Source organism: Perna viridis, chromosome 7, assembly GCF_037379345.1.
Source record: "Perna viridis isolate PV_CMFRI_1.1 ecotype Kerala chromosome 7, ASM3737934v1, whole genome shotgun sequence".
NCBI classification, from domain to species: Eukaryota; Metazoa; Mollusca; class Bivalvia; order Mytilida; family Mytilidae; genus Perna; species Perna viridis.
Window position 1 is genome coordinate 5,967,293 of NC_142451.1, and position 25,452 is coordinate 5,992,744.

The 25,452-nt window shown below is 31.8% G+C and overlaps 3 protein-coding genes across 6 annotated transcripts in view; 1 reads left to right on the forward strand and 2 right to left on the reverse strand.

Annotated features, from left to right (window-relative positions):
* The window catches only part of LOC148611082 (uncharacterized), a 46,715-nt gene extending 46,128 nt beyond the window's left edge, over positions 1–587 (reverse strand). The window contains exon 1 of one of the 2 annotated variants that reach the window (XM_088591215.1): positions 354–587. In XM_088591215.1, coding sequence (XP_088447341.1) covers positions 354–360 — 7 coding nt within the window. In that variant the 5' untranslated portion in view covers positions 361–587. The remainder of the gene's footprint in view (positions 1–353) is intronic. The other variant, XM_088591216.1, reaches the window with a different exon arrangement.
* Positions 1–11,512, forward strand: part of LOC148611083 (uncharacterized) — a 31,790-nt gene extending 20,278 nt beyond the window's left edge. For all 3 annotated transcript variants that reach the window (XM_088591204.1, XM_088591203.1, XM_088591202.1), the window contains exons 3-7: positions 1,548–1,727; positions 1,960–2,282; positions 2,712–2,789; positions 4,751–4,894; positions 7,078–11,512. In XM_088591204.1, the coding sequence (XP_088447330.1) occupies positions 1,548–1,727; positions 1,960–2,282; positions 2,712–2,789; positions 4,751–4,894; positions 7,078–7,239 (887 nt within the window). In that variant the 3' untranslated portion in view covers positions 7,240–11,512. The remainder of the gene's footprint in view (positions 1–1,547; positions 1,728–1,959; positions 2,283–2,711; positions 2,790–4,750; positions 4,895–7,077) is intronic.
* A 399-nt stretch (positions 11,513–11,911) lies between these two features.
* LOC148611084 (tudor domain-containing protein 5-like) overlaps positions 11,912–25,452 on the reverse strand; it is a 58,956-nt gene continuing 45,415 nt past the window's right edge. Inside the window, exons 14-22 of the mRNA XM_088591224.1 lie at positions 23,495–23,625; positions 22,799–22,913; positions 21,965–22,044; positions 20,209–20,262; positions 19,167–19,269; positions 18,664–18,767; positions 16,687–16,814; positions 15,224–15,291; positions 11,912–13,658 (exon numbers count right to left, since the gene is read on the reverse strand). Coding sequence (XP_088447350.1) covers positions 13,017–13,658; positions 15,224–15,291; positions 16,687–16,814; positions 18,664–18,767; positions 19,167–19,269; positions 20,209–20,262; positions 21,965–22,044; positions 22,799–22,913; positions 23,495–23,625 — 1,425 coding nt within the window. The 3' untranslated portion in view covers positions 11,912–13,016. The remainder of the gene's footprint in view (positions 13,659–15,223; positions 15,292–16,686; positions 16,815–18,663; positions 18,768–19,166; positions 19,270–20,208; positions 20,263–21,964; positions 22,045–22,798; positions 22,914–23,494; positions 23,626–25,452) is intronic.

Below are 25,452 nucleotides of genomic sequence, written 5' to 3' on the forward strand. Positions count from 1 at the left end.
TAACCTACTGACTTCAAATAGGTGTCTTCCTTAAAATTGTCCAAGGCGTTCAAAAGTTACGCTCCGAAAACCAATTTCGGACGGACGGACGGATGGGAAGCCGAATTTTATACTCCTCCGCTTTCGTTAAAGGCGGGGGACAACAAAATACTAGGGTAGGGTAGGTCGGTCTTTCTCGAAAGATTTCAATGAACAAAATACGAAACTCTTAAGTTAGAATTATGGGTGTTAACAACATTTTGAATTGAGTTTTTTGTTTAACAAAACAATGAATATGAATGCATATTTAGGAACAGAAGCATAATTTCCAAAGGGGCCATAGCGCGGTGTCTGAGAACCGCTTCAATACTTACACGACATTTTTTTCTTGTCAATCTATCTTTGCACGATTTGCCGCTTCTCCCATATTCTATTTGTTGTGATGTAAAAATGTAATATTGAATATGAATGGTATATCCCGCACACTCTGGTAAGACATTGAAACATATGGTTGATACCAAATTCCACTTTTAAAAGATACTTTTATTTAGTGCTGGAATCATAATTACAATTCATTATAAACCACACATAATAATGGAAAGGGTACTTAAACACTAAATTAAGATGCAACTTGTATCATCATCTCACATTAAGAACGTATCTTATAATTCATTGAAGTGTTTAATAGAGGTGTGTACTGTTTGTTAAATTGCCTTGCATTTCTGTTTTCAGTACACTTATATACAAGATTTACATGGTCATGTGAGAATGCGTTCAAATATTTATGTCAAAAGTGTCTGCATCATATACTTCGAACGATAAAGGGATGTTTATGGATGTTATACAATTACTTAATCGTACATGCATAAAATCCGACTTAAAAGTCATTCAGACACCTAAGTAGATCGAAAAATAGTGTGTGCATTCATTTGCCTTGTATGGAATGTATGCAGACTTTGGGTGCTAAGGGTCTAGTTTTTAAGAAACAACCAGACATACTTAAAATGACTAAGAATGCCAAATGTTCAGTATTTTTTTATTGATGGTTACCTCCTCCAGTTTATATACAAATAGTGTCCCTCTTACAGAAATTTTCCAGGCCGTCAGTTAGTTCCGAAATTGTTGAGATAAACCAAACTGCTGAATTTAAGGCGGAACTGTTACCATTAGACGAATCATTCCATCGAAAACAATAAACGTATAGGAATAACATAGAATAATCAGATGCATAGGTGTGTTCAGCCGGTACGGTTATTTCGGTTTAGACCCGAAGCCCTTAGCTCACTTATACACAATAAGTGTAGAAAAGACTTTTTGATATTCTCAAACAATATCCAAATAAGACGACGTTTTACACTTGGGTATCAAGGACGGTTGTGTCGTGCATACGCCCTTTTAATCATCTTTTAGCGTGAAATCTTGATTTTTCACAAATTTTAACCGCCATTTAATTCTATTTACCCCCTAACCTGAAATTCTGGATCCACCCCTGGTATATATAAAAATACTGTAAAAAACTTACACACCTATACAAATATTATCATGAAGACAATGCTTTCCACTTTCAGACCCCTTCAGTACAAATTATGTCGAGGACGGAATCTTTTCTCCTCTAAGATTTTGCATTGAATCTGGCGATGAGTTACCTCCCCTGAGATCACCTGTCAAAAGAAGGAGACCATCACAAAAAGTGCGTTGTCTCAGGGTGGACAACAATACTCATAAGGAGATCCAGAATATATTAAGAGGTGAGAAAGTTAAATTTTGTGATTGATGGGCCATCTTATAGTTTTTGGCGTGTGTATTTAGGTTGTTCAGGTAGAAGCTGGTTACTAAGGTGTATCTAAGATTTCACGTCCATATAGGAAGTTAAGAAGATGAGCTGAAAAAAACGCCAATGCTTCTGAAGGTTTTTTTCGGATATCTCTCTGATATATTTCCTTAAAATAATACCAATATCAAGATATGTTTCTGTTTCAGACATCGTCCCGCAAACACCATCAACATACTATGAAGATGAAAGCGATGACGATGATGCCAGAACTGTCACTGATTTTAGTTACTTAGAACAACCTCCAAAAGTTACAAAACCAAAGTCTATCAAGAAAAGATGGGACAGAATCTCGATTTGCAACAATACGACCCCACAAATATATTCTCCTCAAGATTTCTTTACTCCAGTCGCGAGTAGCACCAAATCCCAGCAACCTAAAGAATCGGAAGTTCAAAATATTATTCAAGATCAAGCTGTCGATTGTGAGATCATACCAACCTACAGAAAACGAGGGATGAGCTGTGTGAAGGCGAGTCTTTTTATACAATGCTAAGTAGACATGTTCCACACAGGTTACTATATACAGGGTGTATTATTAAGTGCTATTAATCATTGTTTTTATTTGTTTGTTACTTTTTTTGGTTCAAAGTACTAGTATAATCCAAAAAAAAAATTTGAAGATTTAAAGAATATTCTCCATATTTTATTATTTCATAGAAATGTGAGTTTGTGATCTCAGATGGGCGTAAAGTTTCCGGAAAATTGCCATCCGGTACTAAGGTCTTCTCAGGACAGCTTATCAAATGTGGGGCTGATTTTGACTCATGTGAAATCAACCTTTTCTTCCTATAATATTGATAACAAAAATGGTAGATTAAGATGCACATCAACTCTTATTTGGAAAAAAGCGGCTCCCAATGAAGTAAGGAGTTATTCGATATTTTTCCCACTTTTACAGGAGTGTTTTTCTGTTTTGGATACAGTATATAATCATATTTTGAGTGAACCATTTCGTCATGAAGTTAAGTCCAAAGATGTAAGTAAACATTTTTCTTTAAAATATAGGAAAATATGGATCTATGTTTATCACATACCAACCTAGGAAAATTCTCACTATTAATACATTGAACAGATGTTGCCTAGCATTAGATTGTTTGCAGCTGTTCACCAAATTACATCGCAATTGTTTGTACTTTTCTACAGATTAAGATGGCAGTTTTGTTACCATAAAATATTTCGTTGTCATTTTAAGATATATTTTTTTAACAGGTTAACATACAAAATAAACGACTATAGTTTGGGTATTTTGTATAATCTGTTCGAAAAAAGTAACGTTACGTATAGTTGTATAAAATTTTGCAGTTGGTTCCAGACCAAAATGAAAATTAATACTAAATGAACTAGTTTTGGACTATTTGAATCCGTGACTACTGACCAATCGACGTTAATGACATTATACAAGATAACCTTGTTAACCAAAAGAAAACCAACCAATCAAAGCGCTAGTTACAAATCAAATTTAATTATTCAAAACCAAAGGCATTTTTTTAATGTCGGTGAGAACACACGTGTTTTAACATAAGCTATGCAGACATTTGTAACCGACGGCAAGAATTACGACTATTTGACTAATACGATTATCTCACGTAGTCGCCAGGGTATAAGGAAGGTGTCTGGAAACAAGGACACACTTTGAGCTCGAAAGCTCGACGCTTTATGCTAGTCCATGCTGCCACTGAAATGATCATTAACGTCTTTGCATAGATTTTCTGACATTGCTGAGACAGACACAGCTCTGTTTTCGTTGATCTTTAATTTACAGGAAACAAACATATCAAACAATCACAAATAGCTACCTTTTCAACCAAGTATACTCATTCGAGGAGAGAGTAATCATGGGAACCAAGATTTGAGCAGAAATCAAAAGAATATAATTCAAGGATAAAGATCAGACAGGGAAAACAGACGCACAACGAAAGACACGAAATAGACAAAATAGCACGTACAAAGAAACAAAAGCAAATGAACTACTCGAACTCCACCAAAAACTGGGAGCATGGACAGGTAAGCATCCTTGTCTTTTCTAGAAACACCCACCGAGTTGCTCATGAAATGTCATGTTCGGGCTAGACGAATGAGGAAAGGCAAATAATGGCACGGTGAACAATCGGTTCGCACGGTGCAGAAATATACACCATAAAGGTCCACGAAGTTATGATGACGACCATAAAACCTCTGTAGTGATTACTTCAACCTTGTAGCAGCATATCCCTGTTCTGAGGCCTACGCACGGTACAAAAAGACCTGTGAAATATGATATGAAATCTCGATACGTAGATGCTGATAGGATGTTGCCACAGATGAGAGGAAAATTGGCAATACGGAATGAGAAGTCATCGCCTTTGTCGTAGTTTCGTCACGAGTCTTCCTTTACCATTGGTCAAGATATTAGGCTGACTTCATTGTGTCTGTAGTGTCCTTTATCTCAAGTTCTTCGGGTAGATGCGATGTATAAAATCTCCAAAATCAGGATTGTTTAATTTAACTGAGTAGCTTCGAAGTAGCAAGCATCTTCTGTTCGGAACTAACTCTCAGAAATCTTATACAACGTTATCCGATTGATTTGAATAACGTCCGAGATTTCCGGAAGGCAAGTTTTTGATCTGTTATAGCTCCAATAAGCCGTTTTCATCACCTTCTTTTCGACAATAATGAAAACAGGACTAGTTGCCGCTCGACTTCAGCTTTCCGTCCGTCAAGCTTAGAGGGTATCTACTTTATAACTCATATTAAGTATTTAACCAATATTTTTAAACCTTACGAAGCATCCCGTCTTTTTACCAGTATTGGAACTTTCCATCCAACCCTGTTAATCATTTAGACTGATCTAGTCTAGATCTAAATCTAGTGTCTGTATTAATTGAGTTTAGGGGGGACATCAAATTAAATGTCTGTTGAATTGACTTTAACCAGTGGACCTTATTTCGTATTTTCTAGGTCCCGGATTATTACAAAATAATCAAGCGAGGCATGTGCTACGACATAATAGCCCACAAATTAAGGAATGGAATTTATGAAAAGTTTGCAGAATTTGTCGATGACATGAAGTTGGTCTTCAGTAATTGCTATCAATATCACAAGGTAATGCGTTTAAATGTTTGTTTAAGTGCATGGATAGTGAGGGTTCAACGTGCACTCATCAAATTCATGGTGATTTTCGTGTATCTTTATATCTCCTATTACCGAGTAAATTTATTCTCGGTATCCTACTGGATCAAAAAGCCAAGATCTTTGTGACTCAATTGTTCTATTCTATGTCGCCCTGCAGGTGTAAAAAAAAATTAAAAAATGAGGTATCACCATCAACCATGTAGCCCACTGTCTCACCTTTATAATGGTATCAAGAAAGTGGCCATAACATATAGGATTTTAGAGTAAAATGAAAAAATGTATCCCAACCCCACTGAAAAATCGCTTAAATTGGCATATTTTTCAATGTCAAAACCCCTTGAGTATTTATGCTTCAATAAAAATTATCACAATTAATACTTCTGGGGGTCTTTTGATGACTTCTTGTGATTTTCAAGGTTGGAATGTATAAAAAAAATTCAAAAAATTGGATTTTTCGATTTTCCTGTGAAAAGTCACATAAATTTGACTCATTAAGTTATTGCTCTACTAAAACGTCTCCAATGAGGTATCATTCGATAGGTACTTTAAATTTCTACATAAATAAATCATGAAAATTTTAATTTTACCCTTAGAAAAATGGTCTCGGTATCAAACAAAATTCTCATTCACAGCATACCAACACTGTAAAACACATATTTAAGGTATTCATGATTAAGATGATGATGTACCTAATATATGTGATCAATTCAGGCACTTAGATTTTCTTTTTTTCTTTTTTGGGATTAACAATTATTATAAAATTGTAAAAAGGGAATTTTCAGAATTTCAGAATTTCTTATATATCAACTGTTATTGTCACTTTTACAGAATACCGTAGTTAAAACAAGCTTTTGTATAGTTGTTATAGCTTTCTAATGAGCCCAGATCACAAATATTTGAACTTTTTCAAGTCGTTAGGTAAAAAAATTGTCACCCCTACCAATGAATAAAATACATCAACATGAACTAAAACATTGTTATCATATAAACGGTGTAAAATAGACATGTTGGATACTAATGTTTTTATTTACAAATATCAATGTACTCAACTTATCTGCTCATTTCAGACTTGTATTTTTCAGTTTCACTGTGACAATAATGAGTTTTTCATAAAAAAGGGGAATTTTCGGAATTTCATATTTGCTTCAAGTTCACCAGTAATTGGCATTTTTCTTTCAAATACCATACACCAAACAAGTTTGTATATTCAAATACAATTATACAGTGTAATGAGCCCAAAGTATAAATATTTGAACTTTTCTAAGTCCAATTAAATGAAAAATTGCCACCCCTGCCCATAAGGAAATGCCTCAACATGAACCCAAATGTTAATTTTTAGTATATAATTAATGTAAAAGACATGTTGGGTACAAGGGTTTTCATTATTGATGCATTCAACATATCTGTTCATTACAGGTGCGTATTATTCAGTTTCAAGGTGACAATCATGAGTTTTTCATAAAAAGGGGAGTATTGTCTGCAACTCCTCTTCAACAACTTGCAGGATTGTTATGAAGCTTAATGTGGTATCAAATTACCATATTGGGTTGTGCATATCGTCAGGAATTTACGTTTAAAGTAAAATTGTTGTATTCTGTCATTGTGTTGTCAACACAAAAAAAAGGAGTAATGATTGTGGTTTGAAGTTGGGTGCTTTAGAAATGGCAGCAAAATTGTGTGTATTAAGTGCTTAGTTTATCTCCCATAAAAAATGGTGTTCAGGTTTTCAACAGGCTGTCGGTTAAGGACAATGTCTAGTTATAGATTTTGGTGATTCATCTGGTGTTCTTAGTTTATTTTACCTTTGAAGGGAGGATCGCCTAGCACAGAACTACGTCCCCAAAACTTTACAAATGTTTGCATATCACCAACCTAATTATATTACTGAGTCCCTCTAAAACAATGTCAGAATATCAAGTGTGCCAGAAATAGTGCAGAATTACCAAATTCATATTACTTACAAAATTTAGTTACCTCCAATTAACAATTTATAGCTGCAAAAGTGATGAATTTGTTATTTATGTTATCAAATTTTGAGTTATCTAGAAATAAGGACCATTCTTTACTCTATCACAAGTTCCACCCTACTATAATGTAAATCAATAGAACTTTGTAGATACTGTTCATGATTTAAAAATGTCTTTTGTTCATAGATTGGTAGCGAAATATACCAAGCTGGAGAGGAAACTGAGAGGTTCTTTCATCAAAAGATGATGGAGACATTTCCAGACTATGTGCCAGAATTCAAACAATCTGAGTTACTAACTGCTGTTAAACAGAATGACCCAGCATTCAGGATGGAGGAGTCTGTATAGTCCACCTCTAAAGAGAACATTATATAGTGTAACACTCTACGTGTAGATAATTCTAAGGCAGCATTTTCATCATTTGTATTGTTATTTTGTACGGAATGTTTGGTAAATGAATATGTTTTTTGTGGTTTGTGATAGAATGGTATTGGAACACCTCATTGATACAACTGTTTACTCAAAAATAAATTATTTTCATTTTTTTAAATCATTTTAATGGAGCCTTTCTTGCCCTTGTTAGATCTAGTCCAATTTCATAAAGAATTTTTTATCAATGTACTATTGAATTTTGTATTGAAAAACTACTCAGAAAATATTGACATGAACGTTAACTATGTATATTGTTGACACTGAAACAATTTTAAATGCCTTACTTTTTAAAATCAATATGCTTTTAAAAGTACGTTCGAAAGTAAACACAAAATTCAGAGGCACTTAAAAAATGTAATAACTACATATATCATGTTGAAAAGTTATTTCGATTGATAATGGAATACAATTAGCTTGCATTTTACACCAGGGTACCCTTATGAAACTGATTATTTTTATACTGTTATAGCCTTTTTTTTATTTATTAAAACAGGAGTTTATTCAGAGATCAGTATAGTTTCTGCCCCCTAGATCCTCACTTATTCCTATTGTGCTATTTCTTGATTTATCTGTACACCCCTCCCAAGTACATCCACACATAAAGGTATCCCCTCTTTACCTACCTTGGAAGGGGTCCTAAAATAAAGGTCAAAACAATATCATTTTTTAGTGAATAATGTCTCATACTGTTTTCAGCTACCATTAACTACAATGTTCAGGAGAGGTTCAGAATACTACTGCTGAAAGAAACTCTATTTAATGGAGTATATGTATATTTAAATAAACTTTGCCAAGCACAACTACCAGTACAATTTTATTTTTAGGGCAATTAGAGATAATCTTCTTTTGTTACAAATGAACCCATTTAATTCCTTTTTTTGTGTTAAAACAAATGTCATTTTCATCTCTAAAACATACAAAATTATCAGAGAAAACATCAATCATTCATACATTTTAGATTCTTGTTGGAAAGAAAATCTGCAATATTTTTGTGCAATTTGTAGTGAACATTTCAACCCATAGTTTTGTTATAGCTATACCAGTAAACAAGTATTATAAATTATGTTCATATTTTCTTTAGTAAGTTCTTTTACAATAATTTATGACTCATCCAGGCTGTGATACCTTTAAAGTAATGCATATTTTCATATAATTTCAGAATAAAAAAATTAGAGTGTAAATTTGTAACTTATTAAAATTATACATTCCTTATTGGGACCATGCATTTACTGAAATTTTATTTTTTTTCTTGACCTGGGAGTGTACAACGAACAATGTTGGTGCCTTTAAATTTTCACACCTTAGTATACTTTCTAGAGGATAAAAAGAGGAACCTTTTCATACTTAACATAATACTATGCTATACATGTATTTTGATGTTATTTTGGCTGAGGGACTGCTCAAATTGTAAATTTTGAACATGTTATATGTTGCTCAATTAGTAGTTAGTAGGTTTTCATTGCTGTAGAATTTTGAGGGCTATTGTTTATACTTGATTTTCACCATTGCTATGTTTGACATTTTCTCATCATGTTAATTATACAATAACAAGAGTTCTTCATGATTTCAAATAGCTTTAAGTACATTTGTATCATTATTGTATATTTTATGAAGCTTATTCAAGACTGCAAAGATTTGGTTAACAATTCTAGATATTCAAGAGAAACTTGAAGATCCAAAAGATTCAAACAATTGTTCTATTTAAAATATTGTCAAACTTGTGAGACTTGAATTCTTTAAAAAAAAATCATTCCTAAGAGCTAGAGTTATTTCCCTTGCCTTTTAGCAGTTATAGATCATTAAAACTGGTATCAGGTCGTCTTGTTAAAGAATAAAATCCAGTCATAGGAGGGGTTCACATTTACATAAAATGTGTGAAGTTAACAATCATAATTCCTGAAAACAATCAGGCATATTGAAGAGATGTGGAAGAATATAGTTACTAGTATAAGGCGAAGCATTGACATTTTTTATTTGATCAGATACAGGTCTTGTTAAATTTTACCTAATACTATTTAATATGCAATAATCTTTAATGTATTTTGCGATCAACTCTTTATGCAGCCAGAATTCATGAATGGCTTAAACAAAGGAGTTAAAAGCTAGTATTTATGTCAGGTTGTAGAATCTGCAGTGCCTTCTCTAAAATATAGTGCTTTTCAAAGCATTTCTGTGATACTTTTTGCTACTTGAATAGATGTTGTATGTACATGTGCTATTGACATTGTTTAGTATTATCCTTCTAAAACAGCATACTTAAGAGGGAGTTCATTTTGAAAACTTATCCCAAAAGATAGTATGGAGTACACCAAAAGGCTGTTATCATACAAACCCTGAATAAACCTGGCAGAAGTAGAAGGGTTATATAGTTATTTGTTGAAAGTTTAAATCATCCCATTTATTTATTAAAAAAAGGGGGGTTGAAAATTAACTTACTCAGGCTACTATATTTACATTGCATGTTCAGATGTGAATTAATGTGAATGGTGTATACAATTGAATTGGTTTATATCTGTAATGTTTTTGGTTAAGTGTTACATGTATTATTAACCTGAACATAATTATAGTAAAACAACCATGAAAATTAGAACATCGAACATTAAAAAACTTCTTTGTTTTAGTACATGTATATAGTGTTGTATGTGATAAAAATAGGTTACTTACGAAAATCTTTACAAATTTGTTGATTTTTTCAAATTCTATGCTGTTGAATGATCCTTACTACCCTGCACTATATAAAAGGCCACTCCAAATAAATTATTTTGTTCTTTTAAAATATTTAGATAAGTATTAAGAGGTCGAAAAAGAAAATTGGATGTTTTTAAGAGGAACGGTGTACGTTACCATGAATAATATAGTTAATTTCATCTGTCTTTATGTAAATGACCATTACCAGATGAAATGTCTTAGGAAAGTTAGTGGACAAGTAACAAAGAAATTTAAACTTTCTGTCACACAGAGATTTTAAAAATATTTATGGAATGATAAAAAGTTAAAATCTCCTGGAGTCATTCAGTTAAGTACCAAATCTATGTTACTTACTGTTATTCACTATTTAAAAAGGGAAGTTTTTGTTCATTTAAAAAAGCTAATTAGATTACAAGTACCTTAAGGTGTAATTTCCTCATTTTAATGGAAATATATATCAAGGGTATTTCCAAAATTTTCAAATGTGATGTTTCAACAAGAAAAGACCAAGGGAGAAGGAAGAACAAATAAATAATTTTTAATTGTTGATTTTCTGTTGTTAAATAAGCATTAGTATATCCTTATTTGGTCATTGAAGTGAATGATCTTCATTTTATTATAAATGTGTATTTGTTTTGTGTTATTGTTGTAAATAAGAGGCCTTCAGGATCCACCTTCCTACATAAATTCTAATTGATAAATCCCTCCTATGCAGATTTATCTTCTCTTCATTGTTTACATTTTTTTCAGCAAAATTAACTTACATTTGTAAATTCACCTCCATGTGATATTTTCAGTTTTAAAAGTAATACTCGAGTCATGGGACTGTTGAACTAATCAAGAAAAAAGACCTGATTATATTCCATAGTAATGAAAGACAACTCTTGTAAATGGGAGGTAACTCTTGAAGCCTATGGTCAAGTTAATAGAGGGTTTTGTTTGACTTTTCTATTTCATGTTGTAAATATGACAATTATTTTGTCACTGTTTTATCTGCATATTGCATTTCCAAAATAAAACTTTTGGAGAATCTATAGATACAACCTGTAAAAACATTCATATTTCCATATGCAAAGTTCACCATACAGAAAAGGGCAGGGCTGATTTACATTGGTGTTTAATTATATACATATTATGTTACACTCATTTGTAATTAATATTAAGTCTTGTGACACAAAAAAAAATGTACTTAATTGAACTTTAGAGCAGGTTTAGGTTTAATTTCTACAGAAATCATTGAAAAAGAACTTTAAGATATGACTGGTTTATCCCTATATATTATACATATTTCACTGAAACAGATTTTTGATATTTCCATAGAAACTCAACTGCTTATACTGTGCATTCAACAAAACAGCTGATTTTTTAAGTATTGTGACCATTAGTGTTTATATTTATACAGAAATGTTAATGTTGGACAAGATATTTATAGATTGTATATTGATTATGGTTTGTTAAGTGCTGGTTTCATAATAAAATTTAAGTTTTATTCTTCATTTCATTCTGCCTTTTGTGTATTTTTCTTCCTGAATTTATACACAAATCAAAAAAAATTTTTGTATTACACTCTTGCTCTTAAATAATTGTACTTCAGAATTCCGTTTGTTGTGAGTGAATATTGTACTAAACAGACTTCTAAGGCCATTCAAAGTTAATTTCTTGGTTCTAAGACTATTCTATGAAAACCAACGACAGAGGGAGGCATTTTAACATAAATTTTCTATTGCCCTTAAAGTGTGAGGTTGCATCTTGTAGTCAGTAAACATGATGCAGAAGGTGCATTTTTGTGTTCATATGGTGATATAGATGAGTAATGAGGCAGGCTCACTAGAGACAAAGGAGAATTAACTTTGAATGACCCAAGTTTTTCTAGAGACCAATATTACTATGACAACGTAACTAAATTATATGTTCAATTTATTCATTTAACCAACTAAAACCTCAATAAAATGCTCCTCTGCATATAAAAACAAAAAGCACTATCATACAAAATAAAACAATTGCATATTCAAAAGGTTAACGGTTAAGCACTATTCATGAAACCCATAATTTTGAAAAAACTCAAAATATCGTTTTGTTTCGTCAAGATTACTTCAGTTATTTGACCTCTTTGAGATACATAAATAGTGTTATACCATAACTATTATCAGACCTGAACTTCAGAAAAGTGAAATTCAGCAAAATTGACAGCTAATTTAGACCCACAATTACATAAAAAATCAAATTTGTGAAGTATTAAAGTTTACAAATACATGTACCGGGGTATACATGTGTAATTGTATCAGATTTTATGAAGACAAATACATGATTTGAAAGATCAATACTCTGATGCAGCATACACATTGAAGAAGAATCTCACTTACTCTTACATTGCTCATCATTACAGGAAACGAATCACAATACAATTCTGAAAGACATTGGTTTACCTAACATTGTTGCCTACACCAGAACTAAGTAAAAATGACAATACTACATACAATTTTTTGTAATGTTAAAAATTTATGTTTCAGTCTGAAGAAGTATGACAATAATTTGAACTTTATCTTGACAGATGCATCAAAATGGTACAGAACTATTATGTTGGGCTTTTCGCCTTTTAATTCAGCATGAAAATAGCCAGAATAAACCTACTACAAAAAACATGCTAATAGAGGGAGTTATAACATGACATGTTTTATCACAAGTTTTGCTGCTGCTGTTGCCTAAAAAAACTGCTAAACAAGAGCAAAAAATACAGGTATGTCTATTCTAATACACACTGTACAAGATCACTCTGAAGAAAAAAAAAACGACAAAAAAAAACATTTATTAAAACTTGTATACACAATGAATCAGATACTGTAACTTCACATTACAAGCTTAAAACAACTCAAAATAGTTGCCATACCTTAACATTAAACAAAATAAAAATGCAAATAAAGAACACCTTTTGGCTGAAACAACAATCCATTAAAGAAAAAAAAAATGCACTAATACTGAACACATGAACTTATTGCCTCCCCTTACTAACCAGAGTTACTGTCCTTGTTTGTAGTACCACCAGCACCTCGCCCAACACTTAGTGTCTCTAACAATGGGAGTAACCCTGGTAATAATTGCAGATCAGCAACATTGCCTGTATTGTCAGTATTTTGTGTTGCTGCCCTTGGGTTCACAGATGCGGATGCCAAAGGATTGACTGATCCTCTCCCCAAAGAGTTCATGGCACCAATGTTAGGCAAGTTAAATAAACCCATTTGGGGCATGTTTAGTCCCATTTGAGGTACTGACTGTCCCATGGGTGGCCCTTGGGTTGACAAAGTTTGACTAGCATGCCCAACTCCTGTCAAGGTAGGCATAGTAGGGTTATGGAGGGATGGGTTTAGCCCTTCACCTGTTTGCTGTCCTTGCATGAGGGATAAGTTTCCCATCTGTGTGAGGAGAAATTGAGACATAAGAGGATTCATCATGGCTTGTTGGTTCATCTGATTAAACAACATTTGGTTGTAAAGCATCTGCTGAGGTGTGAGATTCATAGGATTGAGTGCCAGTTGGTTGGAAGGGTTTGGTAGGTTTGGTGGTTTGGTTGATGGTTGAGTTGTGTTCTTCATTGGTGTGACTACATTCGTCATTTTTGCAGGACTAGATACTGCACTGGTGAAAACAGGCTGCAACAAATTTTCAACCTTTGAGTTATTTGATGAACATTGGTATACAGAAAGTACATATAAGTAAACTGAATGAAATTTTAAAGTAAAAAGGAATATATATCAAGCCAAAGTGGACAAAAATCAATATTTTGTAATATTAGAAAATGAATTTCTAATATTACAAAATCAATTTTTTAATATTAGAAACTCAATTTGTAATATTAAAAAATCATTTTCTAATATTACAAATTCCTGATTTAGTAATATTACAAAATATCCCACATTTTGTAATATTACAAATTGAATTTGTAATATTAGAAAATGAGTCACATTTTTTAATATTACAAAATGATTTTCTAATATTAAAAAATCGTAACTAAATACGACAAATCCATTTTCTAATATTAGAAAATCAATTTCTTATATTCAAAAATTGTTTTTTATGCTAGAAATTCAACTGAATTTTTAATATTAAAAAAGTGTTTTGTGATATTAGAAATCTAATTTGTAATATTAGAAAATGAATTTGTAATATTAAAAAAAATCATTTTTTAAATATTAGAAAACACTCATTTTTTAAATATTAGAAAACACTCATTTTCTAATATTACAAATTCCTGATTAAGTAATATTATAAAATATCATACATTTTGTAATATTACAAATTGAATTTGTAATCTTAGAGAATGAATTTGTAATATTAGAAAATCAGTCACATTTTTAAATATTACAAAATGATTTTCTAATATTAAAAAATCGCCATTGAATACGACAAATCCATTTTCTAATATTAGAAAATCAATTTCTAATATTCAAAAATAGTTTTTAATATTACAAAATGCTCATTTTTGTCCACTTTGGCTGGCCATAAATATATATGATTTACCTTTTAATAAAGTTTTGTTTGTAAACTGAACGAAATTTTCAAGTAGAAAGGGCCCCGTGCAGGTCCGGGTGTCCAAATTGACCCGCAGCAGCACTAAGCTTGTCATAAAAGGCGACTAAATAGTGCTCAGAACCCAGGCCGGGGGCTAGGACGCTTTGCCCACAGAGCAATTGGGTTGTATGCCCCAGGTGGTGGAATGTGGTACCCCTGGTGTGTTACATGCTGGGGTTGTCAGGCTATAATACGGAAAACCTGACTGCAAACCATAGTGGTGCACCATGTTGGGAAAGATGCAACGTTCCTCGTACGTTAAAGAACCCTTATGTGGTATTCTCCCAGAGTAGGAACCATAGGGCTCCACCACATAAGGCTAAATTGTCCCGACCATACCCACTTCTCCCTATTTCCAGTGGCAATCAAAATTTGTCCTTGTGTCCCACCCCATTTTTCATTTCATCATCATTTCCTGTCCATTTTATTGATTTCATGTTCATTGCCTGAATATAGCTGAAATATTGCTGCTCGGGCGTTAAACCCCATAAATCAATCAATCAATCAAGTAGAAAGGAGTATATATGATTTACCTTTTAATAAATTTTGTTGCCTGAAACAGTCTGAAAGTAATTCTTCAAAATAATTCTTAGAACATTTTTAACTTTGCCAATCCAGTACACCTATAATAAACTATTGATATTACCTTTGTTGTTTCTGGTTTATTAACTTGGTTCTGTATTGCTTTATCAGCATCATCAAACTGATCTGTTCCTGAAGTAATGTAAACCATCAAATATAAGTCAATGATATCATCACAATAGTATAAACCAACAAATTTTTTCTTTAATTTTGATACATGGTATGACCCATTACATCAAATGATACTTGTGAATATTTTCCTCTCAGTGAATTTCATACCATTTGAGAAATTATTGTTTGATGAATACTTTATTAAGTGTATTGATTTAAAAAAAAAAACCCATGAAAAATTGAAGGTACAAAGCATTTCCTGATTTATAATAAAAATAAATTATTTCCTTGAAATATTCAACTTAATCTTAGGATGTATAAACACCTTTGTGCAGCCACAATTGTAAACAAGTTAAAAGTTATTTCATAAACATTCCCACAAGTGTTCCATGTGACATATCTGTTCAATAAAATTCCAAAGTAATAATGACTTAACAGAACAGAGTAGAAAATCTGAAATGTAAATGTAAAAGTTTTCCAGACAAAAGGCGAGTAGGGTTACATAGCTATTGTATCCATAAGGAACCATATCAAAATAGACAGCTTAAGGAAAAGAAGTCAACTAGTTCAAATGTACTTATGATATAACAGCAAACTGACTATTTCTGAAACATCAATTCACATCCCTTAAAAAATTGGACATCTAATTGGACACTAAAAGATACAGTGCCAAGTTGAACAAAAAATTGGATGGTAAAACTACTCAAAATAGCCATAACTTTTCTGCAAATAATTCAATCCAACTGAAATTTGAACTTTATTTGTATTTTATGATACTCAATAACTACACAAAGTTTCTGTAAAATAAATTGTGGTCCATCTACTTGTAGTCCATGGATGTCTTAATAGCGACCAAAAAAAAAATTCACTTTTCGGAGGGTATCACGTGATCCTAATCACTTTGTGTAGCGGGGTTTAAAAATGACATTCTCATAAACAAACTTGAACAAAATATGATTCTTTGCTTTGCCTATTAGGGATGGATCTATTCATACTGAAATAAGCAATGTATTAATGATGCACTGTAATGGTGTTATAGGAAATATCCTGACAATCAGGCTTTACACTTGAGTTAGAAGTTCAAACATTCACTTCTGAACAACCTACTACATTTCAGATAGAACAATTTTTAATCATTCACATTTCAGAGCCTCTACACATATAAGTCATCCCTGATGAATGATCCTTATTACCACAGCTTAAAGAGCAGACCATGTCAAAACCATACTTTTTCAGAACATCCTTTCAAGATGATAACTGTACATACAAGTAGCTTATAACAAGTTAAACACAGACAGTGGACATTTGCAAAATAAAATAAATATATAAAAGAATTGTGAAAGTAATACATGGTAAAGAAATAAAATAATTCCATTTTTACATGGAAGAAAGTTAGGTGGGTGAGTAGTTACTCACTTGTTTTAGAAGCTGTCTCCATGGCAACCTTTAGCTGTGTAATCTGTTGTTCTATAACATGTAACTCATTAACAATCTGTTCACTCTGACTTATAGTGACATCCATCAAGGAGTGCAAAATCCTCTTCCTGAAGAAAATATCAATAGAAAACCAGATTACTGATTTCTATATAGTTATCTAAGGGCTGAAAGCACTGGCAGTTTTTCATTTTTGTGAAAATTGTAGCATTAACAAAATTTCAAAGATTATATAATGTTAAATAAAATTGTGATCATACATTGCATTTTAAATACTTTTAAAAATTGTCCTATTTTAATATGTATAAACTGTAAGTCAATCCATACTACTGATCTAACTTACACACATATACAATTTTTATTCCATTTCACTTTTTTCCCTAATTTTAAATCTATTCAAAAGTTAATGTGCATTTATATTCAAAAGTTATATTAACAGAGTATTTATCCTACATTATAATTACACTTAAATAAAACCAATATCAGCTGAAGAAAATAATTTCCTAAACACTAGATTTTCAAAAAACTAGACACTTTTATAAATTTGAATTTTCCCAGCAATATAACTTGGTTAAAGTCACTGCTCTTCACTTTCTGGTAAATGGTAAATGATAAAATATTAAAGATATGATGGAGAAATTAACTTATAAGTGTGTTAAAATGAAAATACTCCACACACTTTTTGCTTCTAGACATTTACTGCAAGAAATAAATTCCCTAAATGCAAATTTTTTACTAAATATCTTTCAAGATCAAAAAGGAGTCCCTCAAATCTTGAGCTGATATGAACACTAGATCTTAAATTTATTTGCTGAAATAATAGAATATTATTGAGCTGATTAATTGCAAGAAACATATTTACTGGATTTAAAAGAGGTATTGAATGATATAAAAGGAATTACATTTGGACAATATTTTTGTGTAGTGTTCAGAAATAGTAGGGAAGTTCCAGTGGTAGACCGGTGACTTGAGGTATTTTGATCCTGAATGATTAAAAACCCAAAAAACTTACTCTTTATCTCCAGAGAGCAATTATTACAGAATCAACTATGGAAAAATCCTAATGTTAAACAACTGATCCATTACTATGTAATATACATGCACTTTTGTACATTTGAAAAATGTTTGTTTATTTGCACATTATATTTAACACAAAAATTAAACCATCAACAAGGATGCTTTACATCGATGCCTGTTAACAATTTTCAACTTATGGTTCAATGACTACAAAATGAACAAGCTCAAAATAGCTTCTGGCTAAATATCTAAAAATAATATTGCAATATCTGTCTTGATTGATTCTCATAAAAAATATCTTTTTTGTTCAATGAAAGGATTACTGTCAACAAATACAGCTTTACACAATTACAAAAACTGTAAGTTATGATGTCATAATAGAAAATAACATTACAATGTCATCCCTTACAGAAACTATGCAGACTTTTTTGTATTGTGCTAGGCCTCTAACAAATAGGCTTCTGAAACAGGGTTATATTGCTACAAGATTGAAGTCATCTCTACAGAAGTTTTATAGTTGTCATCATGAACTCGTGGATCGTTATGGTGTATCCATCTGCACCATGAAAACTGATTTATTCAATGGGTCATAGTTTTCCTATCCTCGTTTGTCTACCCCGGACTTGACTTTTTATGAGCAACTCGGTGGGTGTTTCTAGAAAAGCAGAGGACGCTTACCCTACTGGTGCACCTGGTCCATGCTCCCCGTTTTTAGTGGAGTCCGAGTTGCTCATTTGCTTTTGTTACTTTGTATGTATGATTTTAGTTACTTTATGTTCTTTGTTGTGTATGTCTGTTTCCCATGTCTGGTCTTTGTCCCAGGATTACATTCTTTTGATTACCGCTATAACCTTAGTTCCCTTGATTACTCTTACAACTTTTTGTGACATAGACTCCAGTGTCCTAACCTTGGGATTCTTCTTTATAACAACATGTACGTACCGTTTGTACTGAAGTGTATCAATGGTAAGAGTTATCTTCTCTTGGTCCATCTCTGAATAGTCTGGATCAATATTCTCGGTCTCCACATCTTCTTCAAACTCACCCTATTAAATAGTACACAACAATCTAGAATCAGTTTCTGGGAAATTAATTATCCAGTTATACACATAATAAATGTTATACAAACCCAATGGCTTAAAGAAACCCAAGTCTTGGCAATTGTAAGTGTGGATAATAGATCCATCATCCACTTAAATTTGAAGTCAGTAAGATTAATAGCAAACTTAAAATGATTTAAACTCAGAATTTATAAATAATTAAACCTTCATATATTCCAATTATAAACTCATCTTAAAACAATTCAACTAATTTTGGACATAGAATATAAGTTGTTAAAAATATCTGGATTCTAAGCCAACATACCAGCTACCCAGGTAAAAGTTTATATCACATCACACACATTTCAATTATTTCTAGCACTGACAACATGTAACGTAGATTACCTTCCAGTACAGATCTTCAGGATCAAACTTGGATATGACATCATTTATACTGGTAACTAGATCTCCTGATGTTAGGTGGAACAACTGAAGGATAGCAGGCACACTGTAGTAAAAACACAATCATAGATTCAAGAAATATGAGACATTATGGGCATTAAAAAACATTTGAGCAGAGTAATGTTTCCATACACCTGGCTAAAGCTAACATATTCTAAAGTCCGTTCATATCAGTTTAAAAATACATTTTCAACCACATAAATTATCTAACAGATTTAGTTTCATAGATTTCACTGTATTTCGATCAAATGCAAAAATGTGGTAGAATCTGTTGATAATTACAGTAATATTGTGCAACTTGTTACAAATTAAATTGTCTAGTGACCTTTCTAACTACTGTGTGTTTAATCTGAATTAACAGGGTAATATTTGAATTTGGAATTATTTTGGATTTAAGAAAATAAGTAAAAAAAATTAGTTATAAAACTTACCCTTACTACGGTGGTTAGTCATGTGGACTAAGGAATGTTATCCAACTAACCTTAAGCCTTAGCCATGCTATTTTTTTTTGGGGGGGGAGAGAGGGGGTCATCTTCTAAATTTCAAAATAATTCCAAATTCAAATAAAACTTTGTTATTACATCTGTCATAGATCTCAGCATTTAACATCCTCCATAGTAATACAAATATCTTATTCAAAATATATAAAACAGCAGTACCTAAAAATCAATTTGATGCTAAATTAGTAACCTTGAAAAGTTGTGAATTCAGAATCTGTGTGCATAAATTGTTGTGATTTTGTCAATTTAATCAAAAATGTGATTTTTTTCATTTTTTGCAGTTTTGACTAAAACCCCAGACTAGTAATTATTATAGAATCCATAATGCAAGCTTTTACTGAATATTATGTTTGTCAATTTTTTGCATTTGCAATAACAGAAAAATCGCAATAATTTTCAACTTAACAGTAAATTTAAGTAATCGTTTTGACATACCCTATCAGCTACACTGATAATATGGTTTGTAAATATAAGACAAAATTTACCTATTGAGTTCATAAAGACTAAGACATTTACTGCCGGCAGGAACTGCATTCAATCTACAAAACAGAAACATAAAACAACTCAGTACAGACAACACAACTGTCATGATACCCGAGGGTTTATAGACAACACAACTGTCATGATACCCGAGGGTTTACAGACAACACAATGCCATGTACGACTGTAATGATACCTGACAGTTTACAGACAACAGTGCCAGGTACAACTGTCATGATACCCAATGGTTTACAGACAAAACAGTACCAGGTACGACTGTAATGATACCCGACAGTTTACAGACAACAACAGTGCCAGGTACAACTGTCACAATACCCAACAATGTTAGAACTATCAAATTTAAGATGCAAATTTTTGGTCGTTCCCTCCGTGGGACTTGAACTCGTACCGCTGTGACATCTATGGCAACACCGCCTGCAAAAGTCCAGCACCCCTGTCACATTCTGAAACGTTTATATATATATAAATCCAATTTACATACTTACTGATGTTTACATGATGTTTTAGTCCGCATAAAAGTTTCTCTCCTTCACATGTTCATTGGGAAATACAGCACCAAGGTAAATAAATTGAATGATCAAGTGCATAAAATTGATTTTTTTGTCTTACAAAATTTTACAGCAACCTAAGTCTAAATAACTTTTTTTTTCACATGTTTAGATCTTCAAAATTGAACTGGGCACAATACATAAATGCATATTATACACACCAAAATACAGTAAATATTATTACTAGCAAATATAAAGTTGCAGAATTTGGCATGCTAGACATAACCCCACTAGTACAGGAAGTTGGTACTGGACAGCACCCAAAATTGTGTAGAAAGTATTCCCCATCTATATGAAGCTACACACCAAATTTTAAATCTATCCATCTATTGGGAGCAGTGATAATTCAATGAAGACTAAGGTGATTACAATATACATGTATCACCCACTTGTTTAGTGGGAGTATAAGTAGAAATTTTACTTTGAAACTTTATTTACATAAATAAACTAAAACTTATCATGTTCATGGTTTATATAATAAACATGTAAGAAACAAATAAACAGAATGAATATAGTTTAACTTTGATGGAGAAGGAGTCAATCTACCATGTAAAGAGAGATAAATTGAACTTAAAAATATGAAGAAATATGAAGAAAATTATTATGTTCATAACTGCAATTTCACAAAATCTAAAAATCTAATGATTGAATAGAAAGTAGAGTTTCCCAAAAAATCAAATGGAAAGATAACTTTTTTTTAATCTTAAGAAGTCTACGTCCAATCAATCAGAAAGATATGATCCTGGAAATATTTAAATAGGAGAAACAGATAAAAATGTGACAATTTTCTTCCAGACAGCTAAACAAACAAAAGTATTAACAATCTCCCTTTTACACTGTAATAAATACCAATAAACCATATTTATCAAAAATCTATTTGCCTAACACATCAAGGTATTGTTCTAAAAATATCTTTGATAAAATTCACATGGACTTAAAATAAAATTGCTGTGGTTTTCACATGAAATTAAGTCCTTCTAACCTTCAGATAAACTCCATCATAAAATCAGATGAAAGTTACGTGAAAACATTTCCATTGTATGTAAATCACAATATGAAATCAATGTTACTTTCATGTGAAATTCACATAAATTTCTCATGAACTCCATAAAAAAAAAAACTGAAAGTCATGTGAAAATACTTAGGCTGCATTTAAATCACTTCATAGAAAGATATCAACATTAATGCTTACTCCTGTAATTCAATAAAGACTTGTGGCTGTTCCTCTACAGAGATTTCTATCTTGGCAAAGTTTTTTCTTCTTTGTTGGAGCTAAAATGTAAAATGCTGCAATAATAATTTAAACAAGTATAGATTATGAAGACAGAAAAGTACTTATTTTATCAGTGAAAACTTTTGCTTATATCTGACCAAAGTTAATGCGTTAGTTCTAAGGTTCTTTAAAAATAAAAGGGCAAAGGTGAGAGACATATATTGGTTAAAAAAGTTATGAGGTTGCTTTCTACATTATACAAAACACTTATAAATGATGAGGTGAATTTGTGCTTTTATTTATTCACGGATTTTGCAATAAAAATGGATTTGGTGTAGGTGACACAAATATTTACATGCAACATCCATGCAGTTGATGAAATAAAGCTGGGATATAAATATATTTAATCTTCTTAGAAAGTTTGATTTCAGCACAATTTTAAGACTTGTCTGATGTGATTTATATTATAGCATTTTTACCAAAAATTATATAAAATTACAACTTATAAAATTAAAAAGCACAAAAACACTGAGGTTTCATTCGCTGTATTGCATTAAGTAAAACATCTCGGTGCAGGATTGGACTCAGTAATTCTATACGTTATGTTTTTCAGTTCTTTTTATTTAAAATTTATTATTGGATTCATATCTTACTTTGAATTTAGTTTTAAAACTGTTGATGAGAGGTTACTCCTTGAAACACTTGAACAACATACCAGAATTTGTAATATTAGTATAAGTTAAATTCTTCTATTTAGAAGGAAATAAATATCTAATAAATTTTATGTGACTTCTGTAAGTTAATTAACCATACCATGCCAGTCAGTACATCAGTATCAAAGAGGAAAGAGGAGACCTCATTTGACAGAACACGTCCAATACCATCAATGTTTATCACATGGATCTTTCGTTCTCCTGTCAGCCTGTACCTAAAAGTATACAATAAAAACTAGAAAAACTATGAGGAAAGTTTACCAAAGGATATCCTCAATCCCTACAACAGTAACCATAATATAATAGTTTAAAAACAGGAAACTGGAAGTTGATGTTGCTCAGAAATATGGCATGATACGACATACATAAAGCTTTTTGTCAAAATATCAAGTGGCTGTGAAAAGTTGTTGCAAAGAATAAAGTAACTAGAAAAATGTGGACTAAACAGCATCGTCAAACTTTCAAAAGTTGGGGGTATAATATCGTCACATTTTGATCTATAACTGTATTCAATTTTGTTATGAGAAAAACAGCGTAGTTGTTAACAGTTATGAGATGACTATGTATATTTCACATTAGTGAGAATTTTAGGTTTAATATATTATTCTGTAAAGAGGATACAAATTCAGTTATAAAATGTTCATTGACAAAATAGATCATGATATTCTACAAAGTTTCATAAGGATGTGTCTCCACCTGTTTAGAAGGAAAGCTTTACCACAAAGAGACTGACTAAAACATGCCAGTCCCTTAAGTTTTTGGAAAGGTATTAAAACATTTCAAGCAACAAACTTACTGCTTAACAAATCTTTGTTTGATCTCAGAGAATTCTGTATCTTGGGATGAGAGTCCAGTTACTGATGCTGTGTCAGGAATAGTTGGTTGAGAACTCTCAACCTGACCATAAACAAAGCTGTAGTCTGGTATCTGAAAACAGAAGAAATCCCTATGAGATGACTTGCTAGTGATACCCCCCCCCCACTTTTAATAACAATATAAGGAAAATAAACAAATTCCTTGATAAACAAGAAGTTGTCAAATTTTGTAGAGAATGAATCCCCCATATGGCCTACTTACAACAAGAATGGGTTAAATTTTAAGCTGCTGTGATGAGAAGTTACTGCAAAAACTGTGAAGAAATAAATTGTTACTGACAGAAACACTGACAAAAGTCTTACAGTATACCCCTCTTCTTTAGAGTGGGGTATAAAAACGAACCAGTTAACAATATGATCATACAGAAGTGTTATATAAACCTTAAATCATAATATTAACCAGCCAATCTAACAATATCAATATACAGTACAAAGTTACTGAATATTATAATATGAATGATAATATGCACTGGTAAATATGTTATAAGAAAGAAAAATGTTCTCTCAAGGAAACAAGCTCAACATGCTCCCTATGTAGGACAACATTTGTCAAATTTCTTCATATTATTAGAAGTGCACAATATCAATATCCATATAATACTGAGCAAAGTTTGAATAATATTGGTTTCATAATTTTTGAGTTACAGATTATACTAAGTAGGTACCTTTTAAGTGTGATGGCCATTCAAAGATGACCAGTTACTACTCTAGACCTGCTTTCACCAACAAGTGACAAAGATAAAAGGAACTAAGTATAAATAGAGGAACTACATAATCTTAATATCAGGAGATGAAAAATCAATCTCTTCATGCATGGCCACAATTGTACAGAGAGATTGTTGACTTTTCACATATCTACTTGATAGTAGTAGAAACTAGGCAAGATAGTTGGACATACAAAATATGATTATAATGACAATTTTTTGGTTTTTCAAAGTAATATAATGAGTTATTCATAAAAAGCACGACCTAAAATAAGTGGTCAATCATGTGAAAATCAACTGTCTACATTTGTGCACAAAGTGTACCAATCCATGTACTTTTTATCAATTGTCTCCCCTTACAATATATGCAATCTGATTTTACAACTGCTCATTCTATCAATGAGAAATAAAATAGATAAACTGTCACAAAAGAATAAAACTTTTCTTTGTTGAGAAAACTGTCAACTCTTGATACCATAATATAAACTTCTACAAATTAACTTTATTTAATGCCAAAAACCTTAATCCTTCTATTAAATTGACTCTGATTACTGCCAGAATACTTAGAAACATTGGTTAAGGTGAAACAAATATTTATACCTGTGACCAAAACATACAAGTGTACGCTGCCAAAACACAGGACATGTATAGTGCAAACTGCCAAAACAGTCTAATCTACAACTAGAGACCAAAATAAACAGCCTGTGACGTCAGTTAAATAGTTAATCACTGTTTTAGTTCATTAACATGTCAAGGCCATGTCTGATTATTCCATTCTACTATTATATTACATTCTAGTCATTTAAATCTATCATGGGTAATTTTTAAAAGTTTTAGTTCTGGTTTTATGATATCGACAGAAAAATGTATTACTGTATCACTTTGTCACTCTTATCCTATCACGAAAAAGAAACAAATTGAAGTTAAAAAGTAATATGTTGACATGACATTAGTACTATGCACATCTTTTTATTGCTCAATTCCATAAATTAACATTTTAAAAGTTCACACATACCACTACTATGATGGTAAAATGAGACCACATATTTACTGATTCTCTAAAGTATTACATAGTGTCACTTACCAGCCAGAGGATGAATATGAAAGGGCTATAACTCTGTCAAAAATTAAATATCTGAACCGAAATTTCAGCTTAACCAGTACCTTTCCATCCA